The 27,665-nt window shown below is 38.2% G+C and overlaps 4 protein-coding genes across 4 annotated transcripts; 2 read left to right on the top strand and 2 right to left on the bottom strand.

Moving 5' to 3' along the window:
• Positions 1-2,032: 2,032 nt before the first annotated feature.
• Positions 2,033-2,560, top strand: LOC110728684. The gene has a single exon (XM_021908325.1). It carries the CDS (start codon positions 2,033-2,035, stop codon positions 2,558-2,560), a length of 528 nt encoding a protein of 175 aa, XP_021764017.1.
• Positions 2,561-3,895: 1,335 nt separating this feature from the next.
• On the bottom strand, positions 3,896-5,892 carry LOC110728682. Its single transcript, XM_021908324.1, has 5 exons — positions 5,029-5,892; positions 4,407-4,983; positions 4,162-4,248; positions 4,036-4,111; positions 3,896-3,962 (listed from the first exon to the last, which is right to left on the bottom strand). The coding sequence occupies exons 1-5, from the start codon at positions 5,890-5,892 to the stop codon at positions 3,896-3,898; spliced, it is 1,671 nt and encodes a 556-aa protein (XP_021764016.1).
• A 377-nt stretch (positions 5,893-6,269) lies between these two features.
• Positions 6,270-7,418, bottom strand: LOC110728681. Its single transcript, XM_021908323.1, has 2 exons — positions 6,688-7,418; positions 6,270-6,579 (listed from the first exon to the last, which is right to left on the bottom strand). The coding sequence occupies exons 1-2, from the start codon at positions 7,416-7,418 to the stop codon at positions 6,270-6,272; spliced, it is 1,041 nt and encodes a 346-aa protein (XP_021764015.1).
• Positions 7,419-21,263: 13,845 nt separating this feature from the next.
• Positions 21,264-21,827, top strand: LOC110728680. Its single transcript, XM_021908322.1, has one exon. The coding sequence runs from the start codon at positions 21,264-21,266 to the stop codon at positions 21,825-21,827; it is 564 nt and encodes a 187-aa protein (XP_021764014.1).
• Positions 21,828-27,665: the final 5,838 nt, after the last annotated feature.

Raw genomic sequence — 27,665 nt, 5'->3', positions numbered from 1 at the left:
AGTTCAAAAATTGAAGAATATGAAAAGCAGACTTAAGGAGTTGAATTCTTATTTGACTTCTCATGTTGAAGATGAAGATGCCAGAGTTGCTGAGCTTCTTTCAAAGGCTCAATGTGAGTTGAATAATGACCCTAGCAATGAGATGCTGATAGTTAGAGAAGGGGAGGCTAGAAGGAGATATAATGAAGCACATACAACAAAACTCAAGTATCTTAGACAGAAGGTTAAAGCTCACTAGGTGAGAGAAGGAGATATGAACACAACTTTCTTCCATGCTTGTCTCAGGAAGAGAAGATTACAGAATAGCATTTTTAGCATTCAGAGATTGGATGGGACAGTTACTAATGACCCTAAGGAGATTGCTGATTTTTTCATTAACTTTTATGAGAGCATGTTGGGTACTCACTCTGATGCTGACAGGAAACTGCATCTCAGTGTTATTTCTAAGGGGGCAGTTTTAAATGCTGATCAAGGTGCTAGTCTGTGTAGGGATTTTAGTGGTGAGCATGTTAAACTTGCTTTGTGGAGTATTGATGAGAATAGAGCACCAGGGCCAGATGGCTTCCCAAGTGGTTTTTTCAAGGCTACCTGGAATATTATTGGGAATGATGTGTGTACTGCTGTGCTTGATTTCTTCAATCATGGTAGGTTGTTGAAGCAGATTAATAACACCCTTATCACTCTTGTGCCGAAAGTAGATAATGCTACTCAGGTTGGTCAGTTTAGGCCTATTGCATGTTGCAATGTCATATATAAAATCATTGCTAAAATGATTTGTACAAGGCTGAAGGAGGTCTTACCTGGTTTAATTGATGAGGTTCAAGGGGCTTTTGTAGCTGGGAGATCTATTCTTGATAATATCTTAGTGTGTCAAGATATGCTAAAGGATTACAATAATAAAAGAAAGGCTCCAAGGTGTCCAATAAAGGTTGACCTTAGGAAGGCCTATGATTCTGTTCATTGGTCTTTTATCAAGGATATGCTTCTTGCCTTGGGATTCCCTGTTCAGTTTGTTTGCTGGATCATGCAATGTGTCTGTTCCCCTTCTTTTTCTATGATGCTTAATCGGGGCCTCCATGGTTTCTTCAAGGGTAAAAGAGGGATAAGACAGGGAGATCCTTTGTCTCCTCTGTTGTTTTTGGTGGTCATGGAATACTTTGCCAGACTTATGAGAAAGATTGGTAAACTTCAAAAGTTCAAATACCATTCCAGATGCAAGAGTATAGGGCTCAATCACCTTATTTTTGCAAATGATTTGATGCTGTTCAGCTATGGGGACAGAGATTCCATTGAGTTACTGACAAGGGGGCTTAGAACTTTTGAAAAGTGCTCTAGATTGAAAGCCAATGCTGAGAAAACTGCTCTCTATTTTGGTAATGTACCTGACACAGTGAGATCACAGATTGTTCACTGTTCTAACTTCACAATAGGTGAGATGCCTTTCAAATACTTGGGTCTGCCTTTGAATGCTAGATATTTGAGGATTGCTGACTTTGACAGTATAGTGGATAAGATGCTTACTAAGATTTCACGTTGGTCCTGTAGGAACTTGTCTTATTCAGCTAGGGTGACTCTTATTAATTCTGTGTTAATGAGTATGCATACCTATTGGGCTCAGTGTGTTTTGCTACAAGCAGGGGTTGTGAATAGAATTACCCAACTTTGTAGGGCGTTTCTGTGGGGAGGGAATGCAGTCTTGTCTAAGACCCCTCCTATTGCCTGGGATTGGCTTTGTAAACCAAAACAGGTAGGTGGGCTAGGCATCAAGGACATTGGCTTATGGAACAAAGCTGCTCTTGGCAGATACATTTGGAAAATTGCTCAGAAGGAAGACAGCTTGTCGGTTAAATGGGTACATTCAGTTTACATCAAGGAGGATGACTGGTGGTCTTATGTCCCTAAAAAGTCTGCTGGTTGGGCTTGGAAAAAGCTTTGTGCTCTTAAGGAGGATTTGAAAGCAGGCTTTACTTAGAACAGATGGCAGGATCATGAGTATAAAATCTCTGATGTTTATAAATGGCTTCAAGGTGATATGCATCATGTTGATTGGACTGCTTGGGTCTGGAACTCTTTCAACTTTCCTAAGCATTCTTTTATTACATGGATAGCAGTTCAGGATAGGTTGAGAACTAGAAAGAAACTCATGTCCTTGGGCATATGTCAGGATGCCAGCTGTTTACTTTGTGGGGAGAGTGATGAGGATACTGATCATCTTTTCTTTAACTGCAGCTTCAGTAAGACCTGTATTAGACTTATGAGTCAATGGCTTGATATCCCAGTTTCTTCTCAAAATATTCAGGAAGCTTGGAAATGGTGGAGGAAGAGCATTAAAGATCAGATTAAGAGGAAAGTTGTTCTGGCAGTTCTTGCAGCAGTGGTTTATCATATTTGGTTAGCCCGAAATCATGCTTATTTGAAGAAGGCTGTTATTCACCCTAGGATTCTTTGCAATGCTACCCGAATTGAAATTGTAGACAGACTTAAGGGTCTTATTTATTTGTCTTGGATAAGGGAACATTGTAAATGGCTTGATCATCTTAATTATAGGATGATAGGCTGATTTGTCTTTTTGTTTGTTGCGGGTTTTTGCTTTTTAGGTGCCTAGATATTTCAGGCTCTAGTTAGGTGTTATGAGGGCTTGCCCTCTGCTTTGCTTTCTTTGGCCCCTTTGGTGTACCCTTTTCAGATGGTGTCATCATAGGAATGTCCAGTTTGTAACCTTGAGGGTTTGCCCTCTTTCTTTGGTATTAATAAATTCTCTTACTTACCAAAAAAAAAAAAAAAAGAATTGAATAAATGTCAAATAAATTCGAATAAATCTAATTGAATCATATGAACGTCAAATGCATTCAACAAAGCTAACTGAATAAAAGGAAAGTCAAACACATTCAAACAACGTTTTTTGAATCAAATAAGAGTTAAAAGCATTTTACAAAGCTAATTGATTCAAATGAAATTTAAACAAAGCTTTTTAAATCAAATGAAAGTCAAAAGAATTCAACAAAGCTAATTGAATAGAATGAGAGTCAAATGAATCTAAACAAAGCTTTTTGCATTAAATGAATGTGAAAAGCATTTAACAAAGTAATTGAATAAATATAAAGTCAAACACATTCAAATGAAACTTTTTTAATCAAATCAAAGGCAAAAGCATTAAACAAAGATAATTGAATTAAATGAAAGTCTAATGCAATCAACAAAGCTAATTGAATCAAATTAAAGTCAAAAGCATTCAACAAAGCTAATTAAATAAAATGAAAGTCAATTACATTCAACAAAGCTAATTTAATCAAATTAAAGTCCAAAGCATTCAACAAAGCTAATTGAATAGAATGACAGTCAAATGAATTAAAACCAAGCTAATTGAATCAAATGAAAGTTAATTGCATTCAACAAAGCTAATATAATAATAAAAAAAAAAGTCAAACGCATTCAAACAAAGCTTTTTGAATCAAATTAAAGTCAAAAGCATCTAGCAAAGATAATTGAATCAAATTAAAGTTTAATACATTCAAACAAAGCTATTTGAATCAAATAAAAGTAAAAAGCATTCTTTTTTTGTTTTTTTTGGTAAATAAGAAATTTTATTACCAAAGAATGAAAAAAGTACAACTTAGAAATTTTTTTTGGAAAACTCCAAAAACTACACAAGCCTGAGGGCACACAAATACCGCTACCTCCCTACACTGTCACCAACCACCTTCTAGGAAGGGTATCAATAACAGCGAGAGGGAACACCTACCTAGCCTCAAGCGAGAATGCACCTTCTAGGAAGGGTACTTCAAGCAAGGACTAGGACAAAGGGAAACACAACAGCACAAACAAAACAACACAACCGAGCTAAAACACAGGCATTAACACAGCCTGTTCTGAACAAAAAAATAGAAACAGCAGCCTACACCAGCAGGAAAGAACAGCAGCCTACAGCACCAGGTCTGACACCAGGCCCACAAAAGCAGATCCTGCAGCAATAGGTCAAGCCCAACTAAAACAACACAGACCATGACAGAGAAAGAACACAGCCTGAACCAGCACCTCAACATCTCATAAATCAGGATCACAGCACCACAAGAACTCATCAAAACCAAAACAGAACCAGCAACGCATAGCACTGCAGCACTAGGAAAAAAAAGGCATAATAGCAGAGCAGAGACCCTCTACATGCCCTGACAGAGACAGAAACAGTCAGCAAAATAAGAGAAAACACAGACCAGAACCCCTGCTGCTCAGTAACACAGGAACACAGTCCTAGTACAGCATAAAGCATTAAAAGTCAGATACACAGAAACATAGACCAGCATAGAACACAGGCAAAAACAATTAGCAAGGCAGCCTGCTTTTAAGTATCTGTAACCATTTGCAGTGTCTCCTAGACCAAAAGTTATCAATCAACTGTTGTTATCTACTTATAACTTCCAGATAAATTGATTTGCACAGCTGTCTAGGAAGGATCACAGCCTTCTCCCAGAGCGCATGGTTCCTAGCAAACCAAACATAATAAACACAAGCAGCCAGAGTAGCTCCAAAAATCTTTCTTTGAACCAAATCATTCCCCTGTCTGTAACAGTGCTTCCAAGAGGCTATCAGATTAAAGTGTTTCTCAGAGAAACCTAGCCAAGTAGTGACTGTTTTCAGACAGTAAGGACAATAAAAAATCAAGTGCTTATGAGATTCAGAAGCAGCCCCACACAATAAACACCTAGTATCCAGATTACAGCCAAAAGAGGACAACCTATCTATGGTTTTGAGTCTTTCTTGCACTGCCAGCCAAGAAATGAAAGTGTGCTTAGGGCTATTGAACCTGTTCCAGACCCATTTATCCCAGATCACCTTAGTCTGGGCTCCCTGTAACCAGGTATAACATTCACTGATCTTATACTTTCTGCTAGTCCAATTACCAGCCTCAAACCCTTGCTGTAGATCAGTCTTCACAGAGCAAAGTCTTCTCCAAGCCCAGCCATCACTTCTGTTGGGGCTATAAGCCTACCAGTCATGATCCTTCAAATAAATGTTGTGAATCCATTTTACCCATAAAGAGTCCTCCTTCTTAGCTATTTTCCACACATACTTCCCTAAAGCTCCCTTATTCCATCTGTTACAGTCCCTAATCCCCAAGCCACCAAACCTTTTGGGTTTACAAACCCAATCCCAAGCAATAGGTGGGGCACCACCAAGCACAGCAGATCCATTCCACAGGAAAGCCCTGCAAAGTTGAGTAATCCTTTGGATAACTCCTTTAGGCATGAGGATACATTGAGCCCAGTAGGTATGCAAGCTGATAAGAACAGAATTTATAAGAGTGATCCTGGCATTATAGGATAAATTCCTACTAGACCAACAAGTAATTCTAGCAAGCATTTTATCAATAATACTGTCAAAGTCAGAGATCCTCATGTACTTAGCATTGAGGGGAATGCCAATATATCTGAAAGGGAAAGACCCAACAATAAAACCAGTGTTACCCAAAATTTCTTGCTTCATACTATCCTCCATACTACCAAAATACACAACTGTCTTTTCAGAATTAGCTATAAGCCCTGAAACTTTCTCAAAAGTTTTAAGAGCTCCGATGAGAAGGGAGAAAGACTGTTTATCACCATGGCCAAACAACATAAGATCATCAGCAAAGACTAGATGAGTCAAACCTAACTTCTTGCAGCCCTGATGGAATTTGAATTTCCTGAGCCCACCAACCTTCTTCAAGAGCCTAGACAAATATTCCATGACAAGAACAAACATCAAAGGAGAAATAGGGTCTTCCTGTCTGATGCCCCTCTTACCCTTAAAAAAATAATGCAAGCCACCATTAATAATAAGAGAAAAGGAAGGGGTAGAAATACATTCCATAATCCAGCCAATAAACTGCCCAGGGAAATTGAGAGCCTCTAACATGTCTTTAATGAAAGACTAGAGCATAGAGTCATAAGCTTTCCTGAGGTCTACCTTGATAGTACATCTAGGCGCATTCCTCTTGTTGTTGTAGTTTTTCAACATATCCTGGCACACCAAGATGTTATCTAGAATGGATCTGCCTTCAATAAACGCTCCCTGGTTCTCACTAATCAACTCAGGTAAAACCAGCTTCAGTCTTGAGTAAAGCAGCTTAGATATGAGTTTGTACAAGACATTACATCAAGCTATGGGTCTATACTGTGAGACATATATAGCTTCATCTACTTTTGGAACCATAGTCAATAGAGTGTTATTAACTTGTTTAAGAAGACAACCATGAGTTAAAAAAGACAAAACAACCTCACGTAGGTCCTGTTTCACAATGTCCCAAGAAGTTTTAAGAAACTTGAAAACCCATCTGGACCAAGAGCCTTGTCATCCTCTATGCTCCATAAGGCTGCTTTAACATTAGTCTCTGAGAAAGGGCAGCAGAGCATATCCTTCTGATCTTGATTCAACACCTTTCCTTCCTCAATGATAGTAGCATGCACCGATCTCTCAGGACTGTAACTATCTCCCAACAGATTTTGGTAGTAACCCACAAAAGCACCCACCACCTCATTAGGATCTTGCACCACTTGATCGTTCTGTGTAACACTACAAATCCTGTTCTGAATTCTCCTCTTTCTAATGTAAGCATGGAAAAAAGCTGTGTTCATGTCTCCATCTTTTAGCTAGTGTAACTTGGCCTTCTATTTCAAGAAAGTATACTTATCAGCATGAGCCTTCTAATACAAGATTTTAGCCTGTCTCTCTTCAGATATCAAGTTCTCATTACAAGGATTAAGGTTCAATTGTTTCTGCACACTCATCAACCTAGAGGAGGCTTCCAAATCAGCAGTTTCAACAGAAGACAAAGAGCACAAATTCTGAGCCTTAATAGCTTTCTTAACAGCCTGCAACTTCTTTACCACCCTGTACATTGCTGTGCCTGTAACCTGAATATTCCAATGTTGCTGAACAAGCATAAAAAAACCAGGAGCAGAAGTCCAATGATTGAAAATTTTGAACGGCTTAACAAACCTCTCATTTAGACCAAAAATGTTCATCACACAAGGATAGTAGTCCATAGTACGTTCAGGAAGAAAAACAGCAGTGGCCTTATCAAATTTACTCAACCAGTCATTGTTCACTAAAACTCTATCAATTTTTGAGCAAACTATATGTTGCCCTTCCTGTTTATTATTCCACGTATAGTATAGCCCACCTACCTTGAAATCAACCAGATCATTTTTACTCAAACATTCTCTAAAGTCTTTAACCTCATCAAAAGTGCAAGGGGACCTAATCCTATCCTCCCAATTAAGGATATTGTTGAAATCACCACTAATAAGCCAGGGATCTTTAGAGATCTTAGCTATCTCAGTCAGCTGATTCCACAGCTCTACTCTCCTCTTAGGATCATTCAAACCATAAACCATAGTGACAAGAAAATCACAACTAGAGGCTCTATGTTTGACAGCCATATGAATCAATTGCTCCTCCACCTTGATCACATATGAATAAAGCTGCTCTTGGTAAGTATGTGTGGCAAATTGCCAAGAAAAAAGGACTCATTATGGGTAAAATGGGTTCATGATGTTTATATCAAGGATCAAGATTGGTGGGATTATAATCCAAAGAAGGCTGATGGTTGGGCATGGAAAAAAATATGCAAAGTTAAGGAAGAGCTTAAGGTGGGATTCATAACTGAAAATTGGACTGATCAGAAATACTCTATTGCTACTGTGTACAATTGGTCTCAGGGTTCAGGTGAGAAGGTGAATTGGACTGATTGGGTTTAGAGCAGGTATAACATCCCTAAAACAACTTTCATCACTTGGTTAGCAGTTCTGAATAAGCTCAAGACCAGAGATATTTTGTTTAAGCATGGTATTTGTGATACAACTATGTGCTTACTGTGTGATGCTGATGTTGAAAGCCAACACCACCTTTTTTTTACTGTGCTTATAGTAGGAGATGCTTGAGATTTGTGAGTGGCTGGATAGGAGTTCATGAAATTCATTTTAATATTAACGACACTTGGAAAAACTGGAAGGATCAATTTAAAGATCCAATTATGAGGAAAATAGGATATGCCAGCCTTTCTGCTTTGGTGTACTACTTGTGGACTGCTAGAAACACGGCACTCTGGAATCATGATATTCCAATTCACAGCAAGCTCTGTCATGGAGTGGGTTTAGCAGTGGTGGAGCGTGCTCAACAACTTATTGATGGAACGTGGAAGAAAAGGCACTGTAAGTGGCTGAGATCTCTGAGAAATACCATTCCTATATAGGTTTTGCCCTGGTTCTTGCTCTGTCAGACCCTGAAGGGAGCTTCTGCCTGCTGATGTGTGTTGCTGAGTCCTGTATTCTGGATTGTTGTGGTGATGATGTAGACTGTATTCTGGGGTGTGCTGGTCTTCTATGTTCCTGTAGAGGCTAGCTACTCCTGGTTGTTGCTCAGTTGACTGCTATTATTGCTGTCAAGGATTCTGGACTTGCTGGTTCCTGCTTCTATTCTTAACTGGACATGCTGGTTTCTATTCCTGTTTCTGTTTCTGTGCTGGGGCCTTGAGTGTTGTTTTGATGTGTGTTGTTGATTATTTGAGAAGTTGGGTTGCTGTGTTTCTGTTGCAGGCTGTGTGCAGTGTTGGGGATGTGTTTTTTGCGTTCGGTGCAGCTGGGCTGTGTTCTGGGGTGTGGCTGTGTCTTGAGTTCTGTGGAGGCTGGCTGTGTTTGCTCTTGCTCAGCTGGATGATGTTGATGCTGTCAAGGCCTGAAGGGAGCTGCTTGTCTCATTGCTATTTTCTTGTTATTTTTGGTTTTTTAGCTTGTTTTTATTGTGGCCTTGGTGTTTTGTGTATTGTAGGTCGTGGTTTGTTTTAATGTTTGGTTGTCCGTAGTCTGTTCTGGTCCTCGTAATCAGTACCCTTCCTCGAAGGTGCTTGATTACTTGAGTCCAGTGTGTTTCCTTCCCTCTCGGTTTTCAGGTACCCTTCTTTGAAGGTGGCCTGATAACAGTTTGGGATAGATTAGGAGGTTGGTTGCCCGACGGGCTTGTGTAGTTTCGGCGTTTACAGTCTTGTTTTTTTTTTTTGTAAAGCTGTAACTTTTATTCTCTGGTAATAAAATTGCTTATTTACCAAAAAAAAAAAAAAATTCGACCTTTATCACTCTTAGAATAGTTTGCAGTCACTGACCACTCATTACCAAAGCTACTAAAAACAGCACCAAACTTCTTCTTTTTTACTTTAGTTTCCATTAGCCCAAATAAGCCCAAGTTGTGATGGTTAAAAAACAAAGAAACATCACATCTCTTATTATGCAAATTTAGGCCTCTCACATTCCAAAAACCCACACTATCCATGAGAAGAGCAGGAGCATTCCCCTTCCTCAATCAACCCATCCATTTCCATCCTTTCATCAATACTACTTAACTTGGCATTTCTAGTAGATTCCTGGTTTTGATCTCCTTGTGGAACAGTACTACTATCATCATTCTCCTCATTCTCCAATTAATCAAATCTATTCCCTGTAATCACATTAACTGCCACCTCCTCTTGTTGATCTTGCTGGTTCTTGGCGTTCTGAGAAGTATCCTGAGCACGTGGCTGAATTGGTCTCCATATTTTCCTTACTACTTCCCTATTTTGAGGCCCTCTCCTCCTGTTCTACTGTTTATTCCACTAAGAAGGGTAGGTCTCCTCACTATGTCCCACACCTGAGCATTTCTTGCACTGAACTGGCTTCCATTCATAAACCACCTTCCGGTTGACATTCTCTCTATTTTCATCTAGAAATTCAATTTCTGTAGGGAATTTTCCATCAATAGAAACTTCTATCATAAGACAAGCATAATCCAGCTTTTATTTGTTAGCTGTAACCTTATCAGATTTCACAAGCTTCCCTACCAGCTTTCCTATCTTCATCAGAGCACTTTGGCCCTAGAATTTAAAATTCAAACCAGGCAGCCTTATCCAGACAGGGACCTCAGTAACACCTTCCTTGTCTAAATTAATACCAGGTTCCCACCTTTTCAAGATGACATGCCTGCTACCAAACATCACTGGACCCCCATTCAGCACCTTCTCCATATTCTCTTTTGCTCGGAATCTGATCAGATAAACCCCATTCGTAAGGAGATTCACCTTATCAATCCCAAATCTTCCCCCAAATACGTCGCACAAAGCCATTCATCACAAAGTAAGGTACCCAAAGCATAACAAATGATAGTTGAGCTCCAATAATGAATCTCTGACTCAACATCTTCTGAAGTTAAATGCACTTTCTCTCCATTTTCCATTCTACTGCCATCATTAGCTTGATTAGAGCTCTTATCCCTAGTCAGATCAATTCCCTTATCTCTAGTATTTCTGAACAAAGCACTCCATCTCCTAGCTCCCTCAGATCCAACATTCTCAGAAGCCCTAACAACATGGGTTTCCAAAATTAGGGGGGTATTACGAGGGCTAGGGGTCATACCCATATTCAAACCAGCAACAGATATACGCGACGCAGAGATATTATCTCTAATCATCATAAAAGGAGTTGGGTTTATAGAGCCTGATTGAACATTTTCAAAGTTACGAGTTACTGTTCCATTGAACTCATCACCAGAAATAGGGGAGTTTTGATGAATTACCTGAAGCCACTGATTAAACTGAGTAGAGTGTCGCTCCTTATCTTCCTGAGAAACTCTCCTTGAAGGATCTTCCTGAGCATCCTCACCATCAAGCCAGCTGACCTCAGACCAGCTTCCTCTTCTCTGTTATGAGCATTTCTAACATTTAATCGGGTTCTAGGTTTAGGTCCATGTTTCTTCTTAGTCTTAGATGAGGAACCCTTCTTCCCTTTACTCTTCTTCCCCTTGGCCATAGCCCAATCACAGATTTCGAGGGAAAAACAATGGCGTGAAGAAGGATTTTCTCTCTCTAGGACTTTTCAACAAAGCTAATTGAATCAAACGAAAGTCAAACATATTCAAACAAAACTTTTTGAATCAAATCAAAGTAAAAAGCATTCAACAAAGCTAATAGAATAAAAAGAATTTGGAGATAGTTGTTCTGTGGTTGCTAATTACGCTAAGAGTGACAAAGTAGAATTTGGGTCATGTGGATCCCTGCTGTTTTCAAGGTTACTGTGCTCAAGGTTGAAGAACAACTTATTCATCTTTCTGTGAAACATAGAGCCTCGGGCATTGTCTTCCTGGTTACTATGGTTTATGGCTTGAATGACCCGAAGAAAAGGGAGGTCTTATGGGACCAGATTTCTGAGTTGGCTAGTGGTGCGAAGGATCCTTGGTTCATTGGTGGTGACTTCAACAACATTCTCAATTTAGCGGATAGAATAGGATCTCCTTGTACTTTTGATGAGGTGAAGAATTTCAGGAACTTCCTGAGTCAGAATGATCTTACTGATTTTAAAGCTGGTGGTCTCTTTTACACTTGGAACAATAAACAAGATGGGCATCATAGAGTTTGTTCGAAAATTGACAGGGTGCTTTTAAATAATGAATGGCTTAGGAAGTTTGACAAAGCTTCTGCTATTTTTCTCCCAGAAGGCACTATGGACCATAGCCCTTGCTGTATGACTTTGTTTGGCCTGAGTGATAAATCTGCAAAGCCGTTTAAATTTTTTAATCTTTGGACTGATGCTCCGGGATTCTTGACGCTAGTTGAGCAAGAGTGGTGCAGGCAGGTAAGGGGAACAACCATGTTTTGAGTGGTTAAAAAATTGCAGGCAGTGAAGAAGGCTTTGAAGGACAGGAACCTGAGCTCTCAGTCCTCCATTGAAATAGAAGATTTTGAGGCTGCTTGCAAGTTGATGGCTGTACAGAAAAAGTTGGATAAGGATCCTACTAATGAAGATCTCATTATTGAAGAAAAACAGGCAAGAATGGGTTATCAGGCTGCTCACAAAGCGAAGTTCTCTTTTCTCAAGCAGAAGGCTAAAATGCATTGGCTCAAGGACGGTGATTTGAATACTTCCTTTTTTCACGCGTTTATTCAGAAAAGGAGGGTTCATAACCAAATTTGTAGTGTCATTGAGGGGGATCAAATCATTCAAAATCCGGATGAAGTGGTTGGTGCTTTTATTGGGTACTATCAGGACCTCTTGGGTTCTAATACTCTGCCCGAGGGGACTATTCATAGCTCGGTTATTGAGATAAGGAGGGTTCTCACTCATGATCAGGGCCATAAGCTTTGCCTTCCTTTCTCTGAGTTGAATGTGAAGACTGCTCCTTGGAGTATTGCTAATGATAAGGCGCCTGGTCCAGATGGTTTTTCCAGTAAGTTTTTTAAAACCTCCTGGGAAATTGTGAAATCTGAATTATGTGAGTCTGTGTTATCTTTTTTTTATCATGGTTGTCTGTTTAAACAAGTGAACAATACCCTGTTAACCATGGTGCCTAAGGGTGCTGATGCTACTCACGTTAGCCAATATAGACCCATTGCCTGCTGTAATGTCGTGTATAAGCTTATCTCCAAACTTTTGTGCTCGAGGTTAAAGTCTGTGCTTCCTGACCTAATTAGTGAGAATCAGGGTGCTTTTATGGAAGGAAGTTCGATTCTTGATAATATCCTGTCTGTCACGATATATTGAACAATTATAATAACAAGAGAAAGGCTCTGAGGTTCACTATTAAGGTGGATTTGAGGAAGGCTTATGACTCTGTTCAGTGGACTTTTATTGGGAACATGATGGTGGCTCTCAAGTTCCCTGAGAAATTTATTGGATGGGTAATGGAATGTGTTTCGACCCTCTCTTATTCTATTATGCTTAATGGTGGACTTCATGGTTTTTTTAAAGGGCAGAAAGGTATTCGACAAGAGGATCCTATCTTTCCTCTGTTGTTCGTGTTGGTCGTGGAATACCTTTCTAGACTTTTTCAGAAGGTGGGAGGTCTCTGGGGTTATAAGTTTCACCAAGGTTGCAAGCATATGGGCCTTACTCACCTTGTCTTTGCGGATGATCTCATGGTTTTTGGGCATGGGGATAAAAGTTCTTTTTCTCTGTTGGTTAGAGCTCTGAGGACCTTTGAAAAAGTTTCGGGTTTGAGTGCTAATATTAATAAAACTGCTGTGTACTTTGGTCATATGGGAGAGGATTTACAGATGGAGATATTGGGTAACTCCAGTTTTACTGTTGGTGCTTTTCCTTTCAGATACCTTGGCATTCCTCTCAATGCTAAGTACATGAGAGCTTCGGACTTTGATAGTATTGTTGATCGGATGTTGGCTAAAATCACCTGCTGGTCTAGTAGAAACCTCTCTTACAATGTTAGGGCCACTCTCATTAATTCTGTTCTTATTAGCTTGCACACATATTGGGCTCAATGCATTCTGCTCCCTAAGGGTGTCGTTCATAGGATCACTCAATTGTGTAGGGCCTTCCTTTGGAGTGGTTCGGCTGTTCTTTGCCCCCCCCCCCCCCATTGCTTGGGATTGGGTTTGCAAAGATAAAAAATTTGGTGTTTTAGGTGTGAGAGATTGTAGTAAGTGGAATAAAGCCGCTCTGGGCAAGTATGTCTGGAAAATTGCTAAGAAAGAGGACTCACTTTGGGTTAAGTGGGTTCATGGAGTTTATTTGAAGGATCAAGACTGGTGGGAGTATTCCCCTAAGAAGTGTGATGGCCGGGCTTGGAGGAGACTATGTTCTGTGAAAACGGAAATCCAGCAGGGTTTTGTTTCTGGGAATTGGATGGGTAAGCGATATCGGATCAAGGATTGCTATGAGTGGCTCCAAGGTACTCAGAGTAAGGTTACTTGGTGTAAGTGGGTGTGGAATAGGTACAATGTACCAAAACACTCATTTATCTCTTGGATGGTAGCCCAAGGAAGACTGAAGACAAAAGATAGGCTTGCTGGGTTTGGTTATCAGACAAAGGCTGAGTGTCTCCTGTGTGGGATTGCTAGTCAGTCCCATAGCCACCTGTTTTTTGATTGTTGGTACAGCAGGCAATGCATTAAGATTGTGGCTTCTTAGCTAGGTGTTAGTGAGATAAATTTCAGTCTAGCAGGGTCCTGGAAACACTGGTATAGATAGGGTTCGGATTTGATTCAGAAGAAAGTGTTCTGGCTGGTTTTGCAGCTTGTGTATATCACGTTTGGCTGGCTAGGAATCATGTCTACTGGAATAGAGCTGTGATTATCCTTCAGAAGCTGTGTTGTTCAGCCTGTCTAGAGGTCCTGGGCAGATTACAGCAGATTATTGATGGCTCTTGGTCTAGGAAGCATTGCAAGTGGTTGCAGCTTCTCAAAGGCAGAATACCCTAACTGCTGTGTTGTGCTTTGTTATTGCCTGGTGTGCTGTGCACTCTGAGTCTTCTTGTGTCTGCTGATTGTGGATTAGCTGCGTTTTAATGCATCTGTTCAGGCTGCTAAGTCTGCTCTTCGTTGCAGTCTGTTCTTTTGATGGCTATCAGTGAGCCTGCTCGGTGTTTCTTTGATAGACTGTGGATTAGGGGCTATCTCTGATGGCTGCTTGAGCTTTGTTGCCGTTTGCTTGATCTGTGTAGGGTGTTAGCTGTTTGGTCTGCTGTTAGTTTCAGGTGCTGCTCCTGCCTCGGGGTTGGTCTGCTAGATGTTCCTGGGTGCTGGCTGGTTGTGTCATGGGCCGCAATGCCTAGGCTTGGTGCTTTTTCTTTTGCTTAAGCTGTTGCTGCTCTGGGAAGCTGGTTTTGTTCTTGTGTTTTGGTTTGTTTCTTCCTTGAGTTCTTGTAGGCGTTTTCTTGTAGCTTAGTTTTGTGTATTTGTCCTAGTCCTCGCTTGATGTTCCCTTCCTAGAAGGTGCCTTCTTGCTTGAGGCTAGGTGGGGTCCCTCTCCCTGTCTCCTCGTACCCTTCCTAGAAGGTGGCTTGGATTCCTGGAGTTGGGTGATGGTTTGTTTTTGCGCCCTCGGGCTTGTGTTGTTTGTTTTTGGAGTTTTTACAACTTTCTCTTTGTAAGTTGTATTTTTTCATTCTTTCGTAATAAAATCGCTTATTTTCAAAAAAAAAAAAAAAAGGATAAAAAGAAAGTGAAACACATTCAAACAAAGCTTTTGAATCAAATGAAAGTCAAAAGCATTCTACAAAGCTAATTGAATAAAATGAAAGTCAAGCACATTCAGACAAAGCTTTTGAATCAAATGAAAGTTAAAAGCATTTAACAAAGCGAGTTGAATTGAATAAATGTCAAATAAATTCGAACAAATCTAATTGAATCATATCAACGTCAAATGCATTCAACAAAGCTAATTGAATCAAAGGAAAGTCAAACACATTCAAACAATATTTTTTTAAATCAAATGAGAGTTAAAAGCATTTTACAAAGCTAATTGATTCAAAAGAATTTAAACACATTCAAACAAAACTTTTTGAATCAAATGAAAGTCAAAAGTATTCAACAAAGCTAATTGAATAGAATGGGAGTCAAATGAATCTAAACAAAGTTTTTTGCATCAAATGAATGTGAAAAGCATTTAACAAAGTAATTGAATAAATAGAAAGTCAAACACATTCAAACGAAGCTTTTTGAATCAAATCAAAGGCAAAAGCATCAAACAAAGATAATTGAATCAAATGAAAGTCTAATGCAATCAACAAAGCTAATTGAATCAAATTAAAGTCAAAAGCATTCAACAAAGCTAATTAAATAAAATGAAAGTCAATTGCATTCAACAAAGCTAATTGAATCAAATAAAAGTCCAAATCATTCAACAAAGCTAATTGAATAGAATGACAGTCAAATGAATTAAAACCAAGCTAATTAAATCAAATGAAAGTAAATTGCATTAAACAAAGCTAATATAATAATAAAAAAAAAGTCAAACGCATTCAAACAAAGCTTTTTGAATCAAATTAAAGTCAAAAGCATCTAACAAAGATAATTGAATCAAATTAAAGTTAAACACATTCAAACAAAGCTATTTGAATTAAATAAAAGTAAAAAGCATTCAGCAATGCTAATTGAATAGAATGAAAGTCTAAAAATTAAAACAAAGCTAATTGAATCAAAAGAAAGTAAAATACATTCAACAAAGTTAACTGAATTAAAATAAAGTCAACCACATTCAGACAAAGGTTTTTGAATCAAATGAAAGTAAAAAGCATTCCACAAAGCTTATTGAATCAAATGAAAGTAAAACACATTCAAACAAAGATTTTTAAATCAAATGAAACTCAAAAGGCTTCAACAAAGCTAATTAAATAGAATGAGAGTCAAATGAATTCAAATAAAACTTTTTGAATAAAACAAAATTCAAAAGCGTTCTACAAATCTAATTGAATCAAAAGAAAGTCAAACACATTCAAACAAAGCATTTTGAATCATATGAAAGTCAAAAATCATCCAACAAAGCGAATTGAATTGAATGAAAGTCAAATGAATTCAAACAAATGTAATTGAATCACATGAAAGACAAATGAATTCAATAAAGCAAATAGAATTAAAAGAAAGTCACACATTTTTAAACAAAGCTTTTTGAATCAAATGAAAGTAAAAAACATTCAACAAAGCTAATTGAATCAAATGAAAGTCAAACATATTCAAACAAAACTTTTTGAATCAAATGAAAGTAAAAAGCATTCAACAAAGCTAATAGAATAAAAAGAAAGTCAAACACATTTAAACAAAGATTTTTGAATCAAATGAAAGTCAAAAGCATTCTACAAAGCTAATTGAATAAAATGAAAGTCAAGCACATTCAGACAAAGCTTTTGAATCAAATGAAAGTTAAAAGCATTTAACAAAGCTAATAGATTAGAAAGAAAGTCAAACGATATCAAACAAGCTAATTCAACCAAATGAAAGACAAATGCATTCAACAAAGCAAATTAAATCAAACGAAAGTTAAACACATTCAAACAAAGATTTTTTTAATGAAATAAAAGTCAAAAGCATTCTACAAAGCCAATTAAATCAAATGAAAGTCAAACATATTCAAAGAAACGTTTTTGAATCAAATAAAGGTTAAAAGCATTTAACAAACCTAATTGAATAGAATGAAAGTCAAATGAATTAAAATAAAGCTAATTGAATCAAATGAAAGTGAAATGTCTACAAAGCTAATTTTTTAAAATGAAATTTAAAGACATTTAAACAATGGTTTTTGAATCAAATAAAAGTCAAAAGCGTTCTACAAAGCTAATTGAATAGAATGATAGTCAAATGAATTTTAACAAAGGTTTTTACATCAAATGAAATTCATAAGCATTCAACAAACTAATTAAATCAAATGAAAGTCAAATGTATTCAATAAAGCTAATTGAATAAAAAGAAAGTCAAAAGGAATCAAACAAATCTTTTTGAATCAAATGATAGTCAAAAGCTTCTAACAATGATAATTTGATTAAATTAAAACACATTCCAACAAAGCTTTTTGAATCAAATGAAAGTAAAAAGCATTTAACAAAGCTAAATGAATAGAATTAAAGTCAAATAAATTCAAACAAAGCTAATTGAATCAAATTAAACTCAAATGCATTCAACATACCTAATTGAATCAGAAAAAAATTCAAACACTTTCAAACAAAACTTTTTGAATCAAATGAAAGTAAAAACCGTTCTACAAAGCTAATTGAACTAAATGAAAGTCAAACACATTCAAAAAAAGATTTTTGAAAATAATGAAACTCAAAAGCTTCTAATAAAGATAATTAAATCAAATTAAAATACATTCAAATAAAGCTCTCTGAATCAAAAGAAAGTAAAAAGCATTTAATAAAGTTAAATGAATAGAATTAAAGTTAAAATAAAATCAAACAAAGCTAATTGAATCAAATGAAACTCAAATGCATTCAACAAAGCTAATTAAATCAAAAGAAATTCAAACACTTTCAAACAAAACTTTTTAAATCAAATGAAAGTAAAAAACGTTCTACAAAGCTAAATGAACCAAATGAAAGTCAAACACATTCAAACAAAGCTTTTAAAATCACATGAAAGTGAAAATGATCAAACAATGCTAATTGAATTGAATGAAAGTCAAATGAATTCAAACAAATCTAATTGAATCACGTGAAAGTCAAATGCATTCAACAAAGGTAATTGAATCAAAAGAAAGTCAAACTCATTCAATTAAAGCTTTTTGAAACAAATGAAAGGCAACAACTATCAACAAAGCTAATTCAATCAAATGAAAGTCAAACACATGCAAACAAAGCTTTTTGAATCAAATGAAAGTCAAAAGCATTTACCAAAGCTAATTGAATTAAATGAAAGTCAAAAGCATTTACCAAAGCTATTGAATCAAATGAAAGTCAAACATATTTAAACAAAACTTTTTGAATCAAATGAAAGTCAAAAGCATTCAAACAAAGGTAATTGAATAAAAAGAAAATCAAACATATTCAAACAAAGCTTTTTGAATCAAATGAAATTCAAAAGCATTCTACAAAGCTAATTGAACAAAGAGAAATTTAAACACATTCAACTAAAGGTGTTATAATCAAATGAAAGCCAAAAGCATTCAACAAATTATTTGAATCAAATGAAAACCAAATGTATTCAACAAAGCTAATTGAATGAAAAAAAAGTCAAACACATTCAAACAATGCTTTTTGAATCAAATGAAAGTCAAAAGCATCTAACAAAGATGATTAAACCAAATTAAAAAACATTCATACAGATCTTTTTGAATCAATTGAGAGTGAAATGCATTCAACAAAGCTAAGAGAATAAAAAAAAAGTCAAACACATTCGAACAAAACTTTTTGAATCAAATAAAAGTCAAAAGTGTTTTACTAAGAAAATTGAATCTAATGAAAGTCAAACACATTCACACAAATTTTTTTGAATAAAATGAAAGTTAAAAACATTCAACAATGCTAATTGAATTGAATGAAAGTCAAATGTATTCAAACAAATCTAAGTGAATCACATAAAGTGAAATGCATTCAAGAAAGCTAATTGAATCAAAATTAAAGAAAGTCAAACTCGTTCAATTAAAGCTTTTTGAAACAAATGAAAGTTAACAGCATTCAACAAAGCTACTTCAATCAAATAACAGTCAAATGCATTCGAAAAAGCTAATTGAATCAAAAGAAAGTCAAACACATTCAAACAAATCTTTTTGAATTGAAGGAAAGTCAAAAGCATTCTACAAAGCTAATTGAGTAAAATGAAAGTCAAAAGCATTCAACAAAGTTAATTGAATCTAGAGAAAGTCAAACACATTCAAACATACCTTTTTGAATAAAATGAAAGTCAAAAGCATTCAATAGAGCTATTTGAATCAATTGAAAGTTAATCACATTCAAACAAAGCTTTTGGAATCAAAGGAAAGTGAAAAGCATTCAACAAAGCTAATTAAACAGAATAAAAGTAAAAAAAAGCAAACAAAGTTTTTTAAATAAAATGAAAGTCAAAAGCATTCAACAAAACTAATTGAATCTAATAAAAGTCTAACACATTCAAACAAAGATTTTTAAATCAAATGAAAGTAAAAAGCATTCAACAAAGCTGATTAAAAAGAATGAAAATCAAATGAATATAAACAAAGCTAGTGGAATCAAATGAAAATCAAGTGCATTCAACAAAGCTAATTGAATAAAAAAAAGTCAAACACATTCAAACAAATCTTTTTGAATCAAATGAGAGTCAAAAGCATTTTACAAAGCTAATTAAATCAAATGATAGTCAAACACATTTAAACAAAGCTTTTTGAATTAAATGAAAGTCTAAAGCATTTAACATAGCTAATTAAATAGAGAGAAAGTCAAGGTGAATTTAAACAAATCTAATGAAATCAAATGAAAGGCAAATGCATTCAACAAAGCTAATTGATTTAAATGAAATTCAAACGTATTCAAACAAAGCTTTTTGAATCAAATGAAAGTCAAAAGCATTCGACATAGCTAATTGAATAGAATGAAAGTCAGATGAATTCAAACAAAGTTTTTTGAATCAAATGAGAGTCAAAAGCATTCAACAAAGCTAAAGAATCAAATGATAATTAAATGCATTCAAAAAAGCTAAATAAATCAAAAGAAAGTCAAACACATTCAAACAAAGCTTTTTGAATCAAATGAAAGTCAAAAGCATTCTACAAAGCTCATTGAATACAATTAAAGTCAAATAAATTGAAACACAGTTTTTTGAAACAAATAATAGTCAAAAGCATTAAATAAAGCTAATTAAATCAAAAGAAAGTCGAACAAATCTAAACAAAACTGTTTGAATTAAATGAAAGTTTAAAGCATTCAACAAAACTAATTAAATTGAATGAAAGTCAAATGAATGTAAACAAAGCTAATTAAATTAAATGAAACTCAAATGCATTCAACAAAGCTAATTGAATTAAAAGAAATTCAAACACTTTCAAACAAAACTTTTTGAATCAAATGAAAGTAAAACACGTTTTACAAAGCTAATTGAACCAAATGAAAGTCAAACACATTCAAACAAAGCTTTTAAAATCACATGAAAGTGAAAATGATCAAACAATGCTAATTGAATTGAATGAAATTCAAATGAATTCAAACAAATCTAATTGAATCACGTGAAAGTCAAATGCATTCAACAAAGCTAATTAAATCCAATGAAAGTAGAGAAAGTTAGAGAGTGAAAGTTGAGAGAATTCTCTCGGTTTCCCCGCCATTCTGGTTCTCAAACCTTTGGCTTTTTAGCCATGGTTAAAGGAAAGAAGGGAAAAAGGAAGAATTCATCTAACCTAAAGAACAAAGGGAAAGAAGGTCCGAAGAATTTCTCGAAGAAGAAAGAAGGCAACTTCAGTTCGGGAGATATATATGTCGAGAGTTGGCTAGATGGGTCGATTCTAGAGGAACCTCCAATGGCGGAAGTTTGCGATGGTGAGGAAGCTTCTCATTATGAGCAGTATCAACAAAGGCGTCAAGTAATTCATCAACACACTCCTCGGGTTTTGAATTTTTCTGGGATAAAGGGTTGTGGGTTGAAACCAATTATTGGGGATCTCGATCTTTCTAAGTGCCCTGATTTTGAGAACCCGACTCCGATTATGATGATTTGTGATAGTAAAGGTAGTGTCCATGGATATAACAATGCCATAGGAAATCCTGAATCTATTAATTTTACGTTCGGTTCCGAGTAAATTTCATTTTCGAAGGTTAGTTGATAAATTCAAGAAGAGGAATGTTGGTGATGCTAATTCTGTTCACTCAGCCATTAATGGATGTAAAAATGGGGGTGAATTCAAGATTCCCTCTAAGAAGAAGCCTAAATTGACATTGGAGGACGTGAGTCCATAAATTGATTTATGGAATCAGGCTGTTGTGTGCTATGTGCTAGGTGCTAGGCCACCTATTTCTATGTTGTCTGGTTTTGTAAGAAGGATTGGGGGAGATTCAGGATTGAAAGGGTTTGTTCGATGCCAGATGGGGTTTTCCTTGTTAGGTTTGGATCTATTGAAGGAAGGGATGCATCCATGAATGCTGGTCCTATGTTGTTTGATAGGAAGCCCTTGATTGTGAGGAAAAGGAAGCCTAGAATCAACCTTAGAGAGGAGAAGATTAGCACTGTGCCTGTTTGGGTTCGTTTGCCTGGATCGGACTTGAAGTTTTGGGGGAAGTCTACCCTCATGAAGATAGGGGGTCTGGTGGGTGTGCCTTTGAAGCTTGATATAGCTACTGCCAACAAAGAACTTATTGAGTATGCAAGGGTATTAATAGAGGTAGAGATTAATGGTAGTTTTATGGAGCATATTGAATTCTTAGATGAAAATGGTGGTAATGTGAAACAAGAGGTGATATTTGTGTGGAAGCCTGTCACTTGCTCCATGTGTAAGGGCATGGGACATACGGTAGATATCTGCCCTAACAAAAGGGTATGGAAACAAACTTATGTTCCTACAGCTCAGAAAGTTTGGAGGCCGGTGCAACCTTCTAGCAAGCAAGCTGATGTATACGGTAACTCATCAATTCTTGATCAGTAAAGGATCAAATGCGTGCAGGAAGAGTGTGGCAAGTTTTAGGGGGAGAATGGAGGAACAAATCAGCAATGGGACCCCTCGTTAAAGGCTGCTGCTGCTGGCAATCAATGTTGTAGCACTGAAAGTCTCCAGTAAGTACCTGATGCTATTCTGTATGGAACTCAGAGGGATGGGGGATTTTTCTATTCATTGTTTTGATAGTTAGATGATAAGTGGCATTTATGCCACTATTCGGGATTCATTTCCTTACCATTTCCCTCCATTTATCGCTTGTTTAGCCCTATTTTGCCGTGCTTTCCCATATATTACACAACAATGCCATTTCCCTCGTACTTCCCCTCGACTTTACCTTTTTGTACTGTTTTTGGGTGTTTTCTTCTGTTTTGCAGGTTAACCGATCGATACGTGAAGTAGAGGAAAGTTCGGGATAGTTTCGAGAGCCGATTTCATGAAAAAATCAAGTGAGGAGCTTCTGATCAGGCTGCACGCCCAGGATAGCCCTCTCTCCCACTCTGCGCGGGCGCGCAATCCAAGAGAAAGGGCGCGCAATCGAGATGAAATCAGGTTGTTTCCCTCGTAGATGCCTCGCGCCCTGTAGAGGGCGCGCACACCACTCTGCGCGGGCGCGATGATGCCTGGAGAGGGCTCGCAACTTGGCTTTAAGATTCAAGGCAACTTTCTGTAGATGCCAAGTGAGCCCTGTAGAGTACGCGCACAATATCCTTCGCGGGTGCGCATACATTATTAGAGGGCGCGCACAGTAGCCTTCGCGGGCGCGCAAAGCACGGTAGAGGGCGCGCACGCTGTCAGCCCAACCCGTTTTTATTTCCCCATTTAAAATCTGATTTGGGAATGAATAAAAGCAGCTATTCCATTTTAGGGCAAGGTTCTTAGAACATTTCTAGAGAGAGAATAGCCTCCATTAATGCTTGTATGAGTTTCTAGAGAGAGAAAGTTCAGATTATTAGTTTTTTTGTCATCCAAACTTTAGTCTTTAAACTAGATTAGTGCTTTAATCATCCTTGTAATTAATATTGGAGCATTCTATTGGATTTTTGGTGGTTCACCATTGAAGGTTCAAAGACCCATTTTCTTATTTCAATACAAAGTTGAAGCTTTGTGAGCTCTTTCTATCTTACTCTCTTTTATTTTGGTTTATTTACATATTTCAAGTATTATTGATAGTTATGTCTATGATTTTGATTATGGCCAATATTTTGGGTATTGTTGATATGGGTAGTTTCTCTCTCCTAGGCTAGACTTTATCTAGGGAAAGGGGAATGGATGACTTGGTTGCTATTTGATTAAATATTTGATTTTTGGGGATTTAAACCCTTGTTGTATGAACTTGTGGTTATTGTTATATGGTTGATGTTATGCACCATTGACCATATTATTACATGTCCTAATTGATGCGCGGGAGTGATCATGTTAGGATAGATCGTAGTTTATACATTCCTTAATCAATTGCATGGGAATGAGTTGTGTTAAGTAGGATCTTTGATCCCTTGGTTGTGAATCCTTGATTATCTATGTGTTTAGCTCTTAATCTCCAAGTTTGATGTTCCCCAATCCCCCTAGGGTTTTTAATCTCATAGTTTATAATCCTTGTTAGTCTTTGTTAATTGTTAGAGTAATTTTGTTAGCCTTAGTTGTTTGTTGCCTGGTTTTACTCCCCTCTTATTCATATACACCCTTTTCAAGCCTCTTTCGTTGGCACTTAGCTTCACAATTTCCCGTTTCTCCGTGGATTTGACCCTTGCTCGCCTTTATACTCGTTGGTAAACTAGGATTAATTAGATAGGAAAAGTGTATTAACGAAGACATTCCATTTCTCATCAAATTTTGGCGCCGTTGCCGGGGGAACAGTCTAATTTGTGTTGCTTTTGTGTTGCTTTAGAGTCTTATTTTCTTTTACTTTGAGTCATTTGATTGTGATTGTCAGTGGTGTGTTTAGCTTTGTCGAAAGCAAAGGAGATCACAGGGACCACCTACATATCCACTTGATCACGAACTCGAACGCACCTTGAGACAAGTTAGAAGACTTTTTAACGAAGATAACAGAGGGTTTGGTTCGATACTTGATTATGATAGTGATTCTTCTCCCTTTGCTAGTGAAGCTACTACCGATATGGCGGAGCATGAGCAAGTGAGCTTTATTTATTTCGAGAATTTGGGAATTCGGAGGGATATGAGCTCACCAGAGGCATCTTGTTGCCTATTACCGAGACAAACTTCACAATCCATCCCCAATACACAAGGATGGTGCAATCTGAGCAATTTTCCGGATCTCCAAGTGAGGACCCAATAGAACATCTTGATCGATTCCTTGAACTATGTGCTATGATATAAACAAATCAAGTGAGCCAAGATTATATACGAATGCATATTTTCCGACAATCCCTTACGGGAAGGGCAAAGAAGTGGCTCAAATATGTCAAGCCCAATTCTCTCACTACATTGAAGGAGGTTGTGAAGGCCTTCTTGAAGAGATTCATCTCCGAAGAGAAAACCGCCGAGATGAGAAGGAAGATAGCCTTCTTTGAGCAAGATTCGAATGAAACTTTGGGAGAATCTTGGGAGAGATTTAAGGAATTAGTTCAAGCATGCCCACACCATGAATACAACCAAAGTTTGCTTATGAGATTCTTCTACGATGGTCTAGAGCCGATGTCTAGAGCCAACCTAGATGCGGGAGCCGGAGGGCAATTGATTAAAATCCCTTAAAATCAAGTTGAAGCCACAATAGAAGAAGTTGCAAAGAATTACTCATGGGGGGGCCGAAGGAAGCCTCAAGCAAAAAAGGGAGGAAGATATGAATTGGAAAAAGTTGATCAACTCCAACATCAAATCAAGCTTTTGAAAAAGGGGTTGCAAAAACTAAATGCGGGTGGAAATGCCTGTTCAAGCTCCTCATAAGTCAATGCCTTCTCATGTGAAATTTGCGGTGGAACAAACCATGATACCTCTTATTGTGGGGGTTTGAGTCCCGAACACATTAATGCTTACTAATTAGGGGATTTTTCTCCCACCAATCGGAATGCGCCACGTGGGCCAATCAGGTCCTGCCAAGTGTCCCCCCGTTGGACCTCTTAGGGCTTGCCACGTTGCACACGCTTATTCGTCCACCCTGGACTTATTATGTCATGACACATGGCATACTCCATGCCTAATGGAGAAGCCGGCCACCTAGGCCCAACTTCCGAGGGAAGCCCAATCAGCCCAAGGTTAACCTAAACCTAGATTGGCACGTTTCCCGAGGTTATAAATACCTCCCTTAATCCTCATTAAGAGAGATTACGCAGATTACACACATTAAACACTCTCACCTAGAGGGACCCAATCACTTTAATTTCCGCATTAATTACTCCTTAATCAAGTACTAACTTGACCGTCGGAGGCGGATCTCCAATCATCCGGAGCATCCGTTTGTTTTGCAGGTACAGGCGTCCGGTTCCAGTCTCGGAATTGTAACTCTCCCGCAGGACATCAGAAAACCCCAAAACATTTTGGCGCCGTCTGTGGGGAGAGTACTTCTGAGATGGCACCCACGTTTGTACCGGCTCCTGAAGAGAGACGTCCCCTGGACGATCCTCTAGTTCAGTCGGACCACGATACTGAGAATGAATTTGAAGTTCAAGCTCACACAGCTTCAGACGGGACCCTAAGGGCCCGACGTACCCGTCATACCGAAAGGAGGGAACGGGAACATCTTCAAACTGGAAGCGAGCCAGTAGGCGCACCGCCTGTTCGGCAGCAGCCGACTGATGGGTCTGCTCCCATCACAAGGAACGAACTCATGACCTTCATGAGGGACTTCAAGGGAGAAATTCAAGAGTTGATCAACAAGAAGCCGCCTGCTCTGGACAAGGAGCAGTCGGCTAAGAGACCCTCCACTTCACGGAAGAGGAAGCCAGTTCAAGGGCGAGAGGCGACCCCTCATCCTAAATCTAGGAAGTGGGAGCCACCTGCCCTTGATTTCACAAAATACCGTTTTCCTACTCCAGGAAATAGGAAACTTGTTCATCATATTCAGGCGGACGGGTCGAGGAAAACATACACAGATGCTCGGCTACTGCTAGAGCAGAAGAAGAGTGACCGATTGTCAGAGTCGGCCTCTACTTCAAACTTCCAAGATAGTCTGCGAAATACCTCGATGAGGCATACTCATTCGTATCATGAGAGTCAGTCAGGCGGCACCTCCCGTCAGTCTGGCTTTCATAGCAACCAGGCGGTACCAAACTTACCGTTTGTACCGCAACAACAATATTTTTTACAGCCACCTCCGTTTGGTGGACATGCAGCAAAAAATGTCCAACCTATGGACTGGCAGCTACGGTTGCTTAGACTTGGTGAACAACCGTCGACCTTCTCCAAGGAAATTACTGAAGCCGCTCAGCCGGCCAAAGTGAAAAATGTATTAGTAGGCGCCTATGACGGCACTACTAACCCAGAAGACCATCTGATGGCATTCACCAACCTGATGTACCTTCAAGGGTTGGATGATCCCACTTGGTGCAAGTGTTTCCCAGCGACTCTCCAAGGAATCGCACAACAATGGTTCAGAAACCTGCCGACTGGTTGTGTAAATAACTTCAAGACGCTTGCTTACTTATTCACCTCCAACTTCGCCATGAACATCCCTGCGAAGAAGACGACCCTTGATTTAGGAACAATTCAGCAGGGCGAGAAGGAGGGGCTTCGTTCTTACATCAGGCGGTTTAACCTGATGAGAATACAGATTCAAGGGTTACCGGATGAAGTAGCCTATACTGACTTTTTCAGAGGTCTCAAAGATGGGTCGACCTTCAAATTTGATTTGGTCCGAAAGAGGATGGCGACTCTTCAAGAGGCCTTGATTGAAGCGGAAGCCTATATACAGGCGACTGATCTTTGTAGTACGGTAAAACAGTCAGACGGGAAAAGGTCCGACAAAAGAGAAGGACGACAGAAGCAGTCGTCAAACAAAGACGAGAAGAGAAAAGAGGTCTGGGCAACTGATTCCTCTTAACAGCCGTCCCAGAAGAAGAAAAAAGAATTCAAACCATACTCCCCAAAGTATGTGTTTAACAAGGATAACCAATTTATCCTAAAGGAAATCAAGGGACGGATCTCAATTGAGAAGCCGGTCCCCATGAAGGGTTCTGCAAACAATCAGAATCAAGAAAAATTCTGTGATTATCATGAAGATGTTGGTCATCACACCAATGAATGCATCAGTCTCATGCGGTATCTGGACCGCCTGGCTGAGCAAGGTGATCTTGACACTTATGTCAAGAAATCTACGGGGAACACTTCCTAGAAAAAGCAGTCGACCAAAAAGAATCAACAGGCCGACAGCTCCGATACAGATGATGCAGTCGTCTACACCATTGCAGGCGGCTTCTCAGGAGGCGGCCCCACTATTAGGGGCAACAAAGACAATATCAGACGGTTAGATGTAAATTCCGTTCACCAAGAACGGCCCTCCAAATATTCATTTCCTGAGATTGTCATCACTAAAGAAGATCTTGGAGGGGTAAGAGGGCCGCATGACGACCCTATCGTTATTGAATGTAAAGTGGCCAACCAGAGAGTTGGCCGAATCCTCATAGATACCGGAAGCTCCTCAGATCTCATCAGTAGCAAATGTCTAACGAAACTAAAATATCAGACTGATTGCATACATCCGGCATCCCACCCTTTAGTAGGGTTTGGAGGAGGAGTCGTCCACCCAGTGGGACGAGTGGATTTACCCATCCGCCTGGGCAAAAAAGGGGAAGGACGACACATGGTAGTCCGGTTCTTGGTAGTAGAAGAACTCTCGGCCTACAACATGATTCTGGGACGACCAACCCTGAA

This window comes from Chenopodium quinoa, unplaced genomic scaffold, assembly GCF_001683475.1.
Source record: "Chenopodium quinoa cultivar QQ74 unplaced genomic scaffold, ASM168347v1, whole genome shotgun sequence".
Lineage (NCBI taxonomy): Eukaryota > Viridiplantae > Streptophyta > Magnoliopsida > Caryophyllales > Amaranthaceae > Chenopodium > Chenopodium quinoa.
Note: the sequence above shows the minus strand (reverse complement) of the source record. Positions and strands in the feature narration are given on the sequence as shown.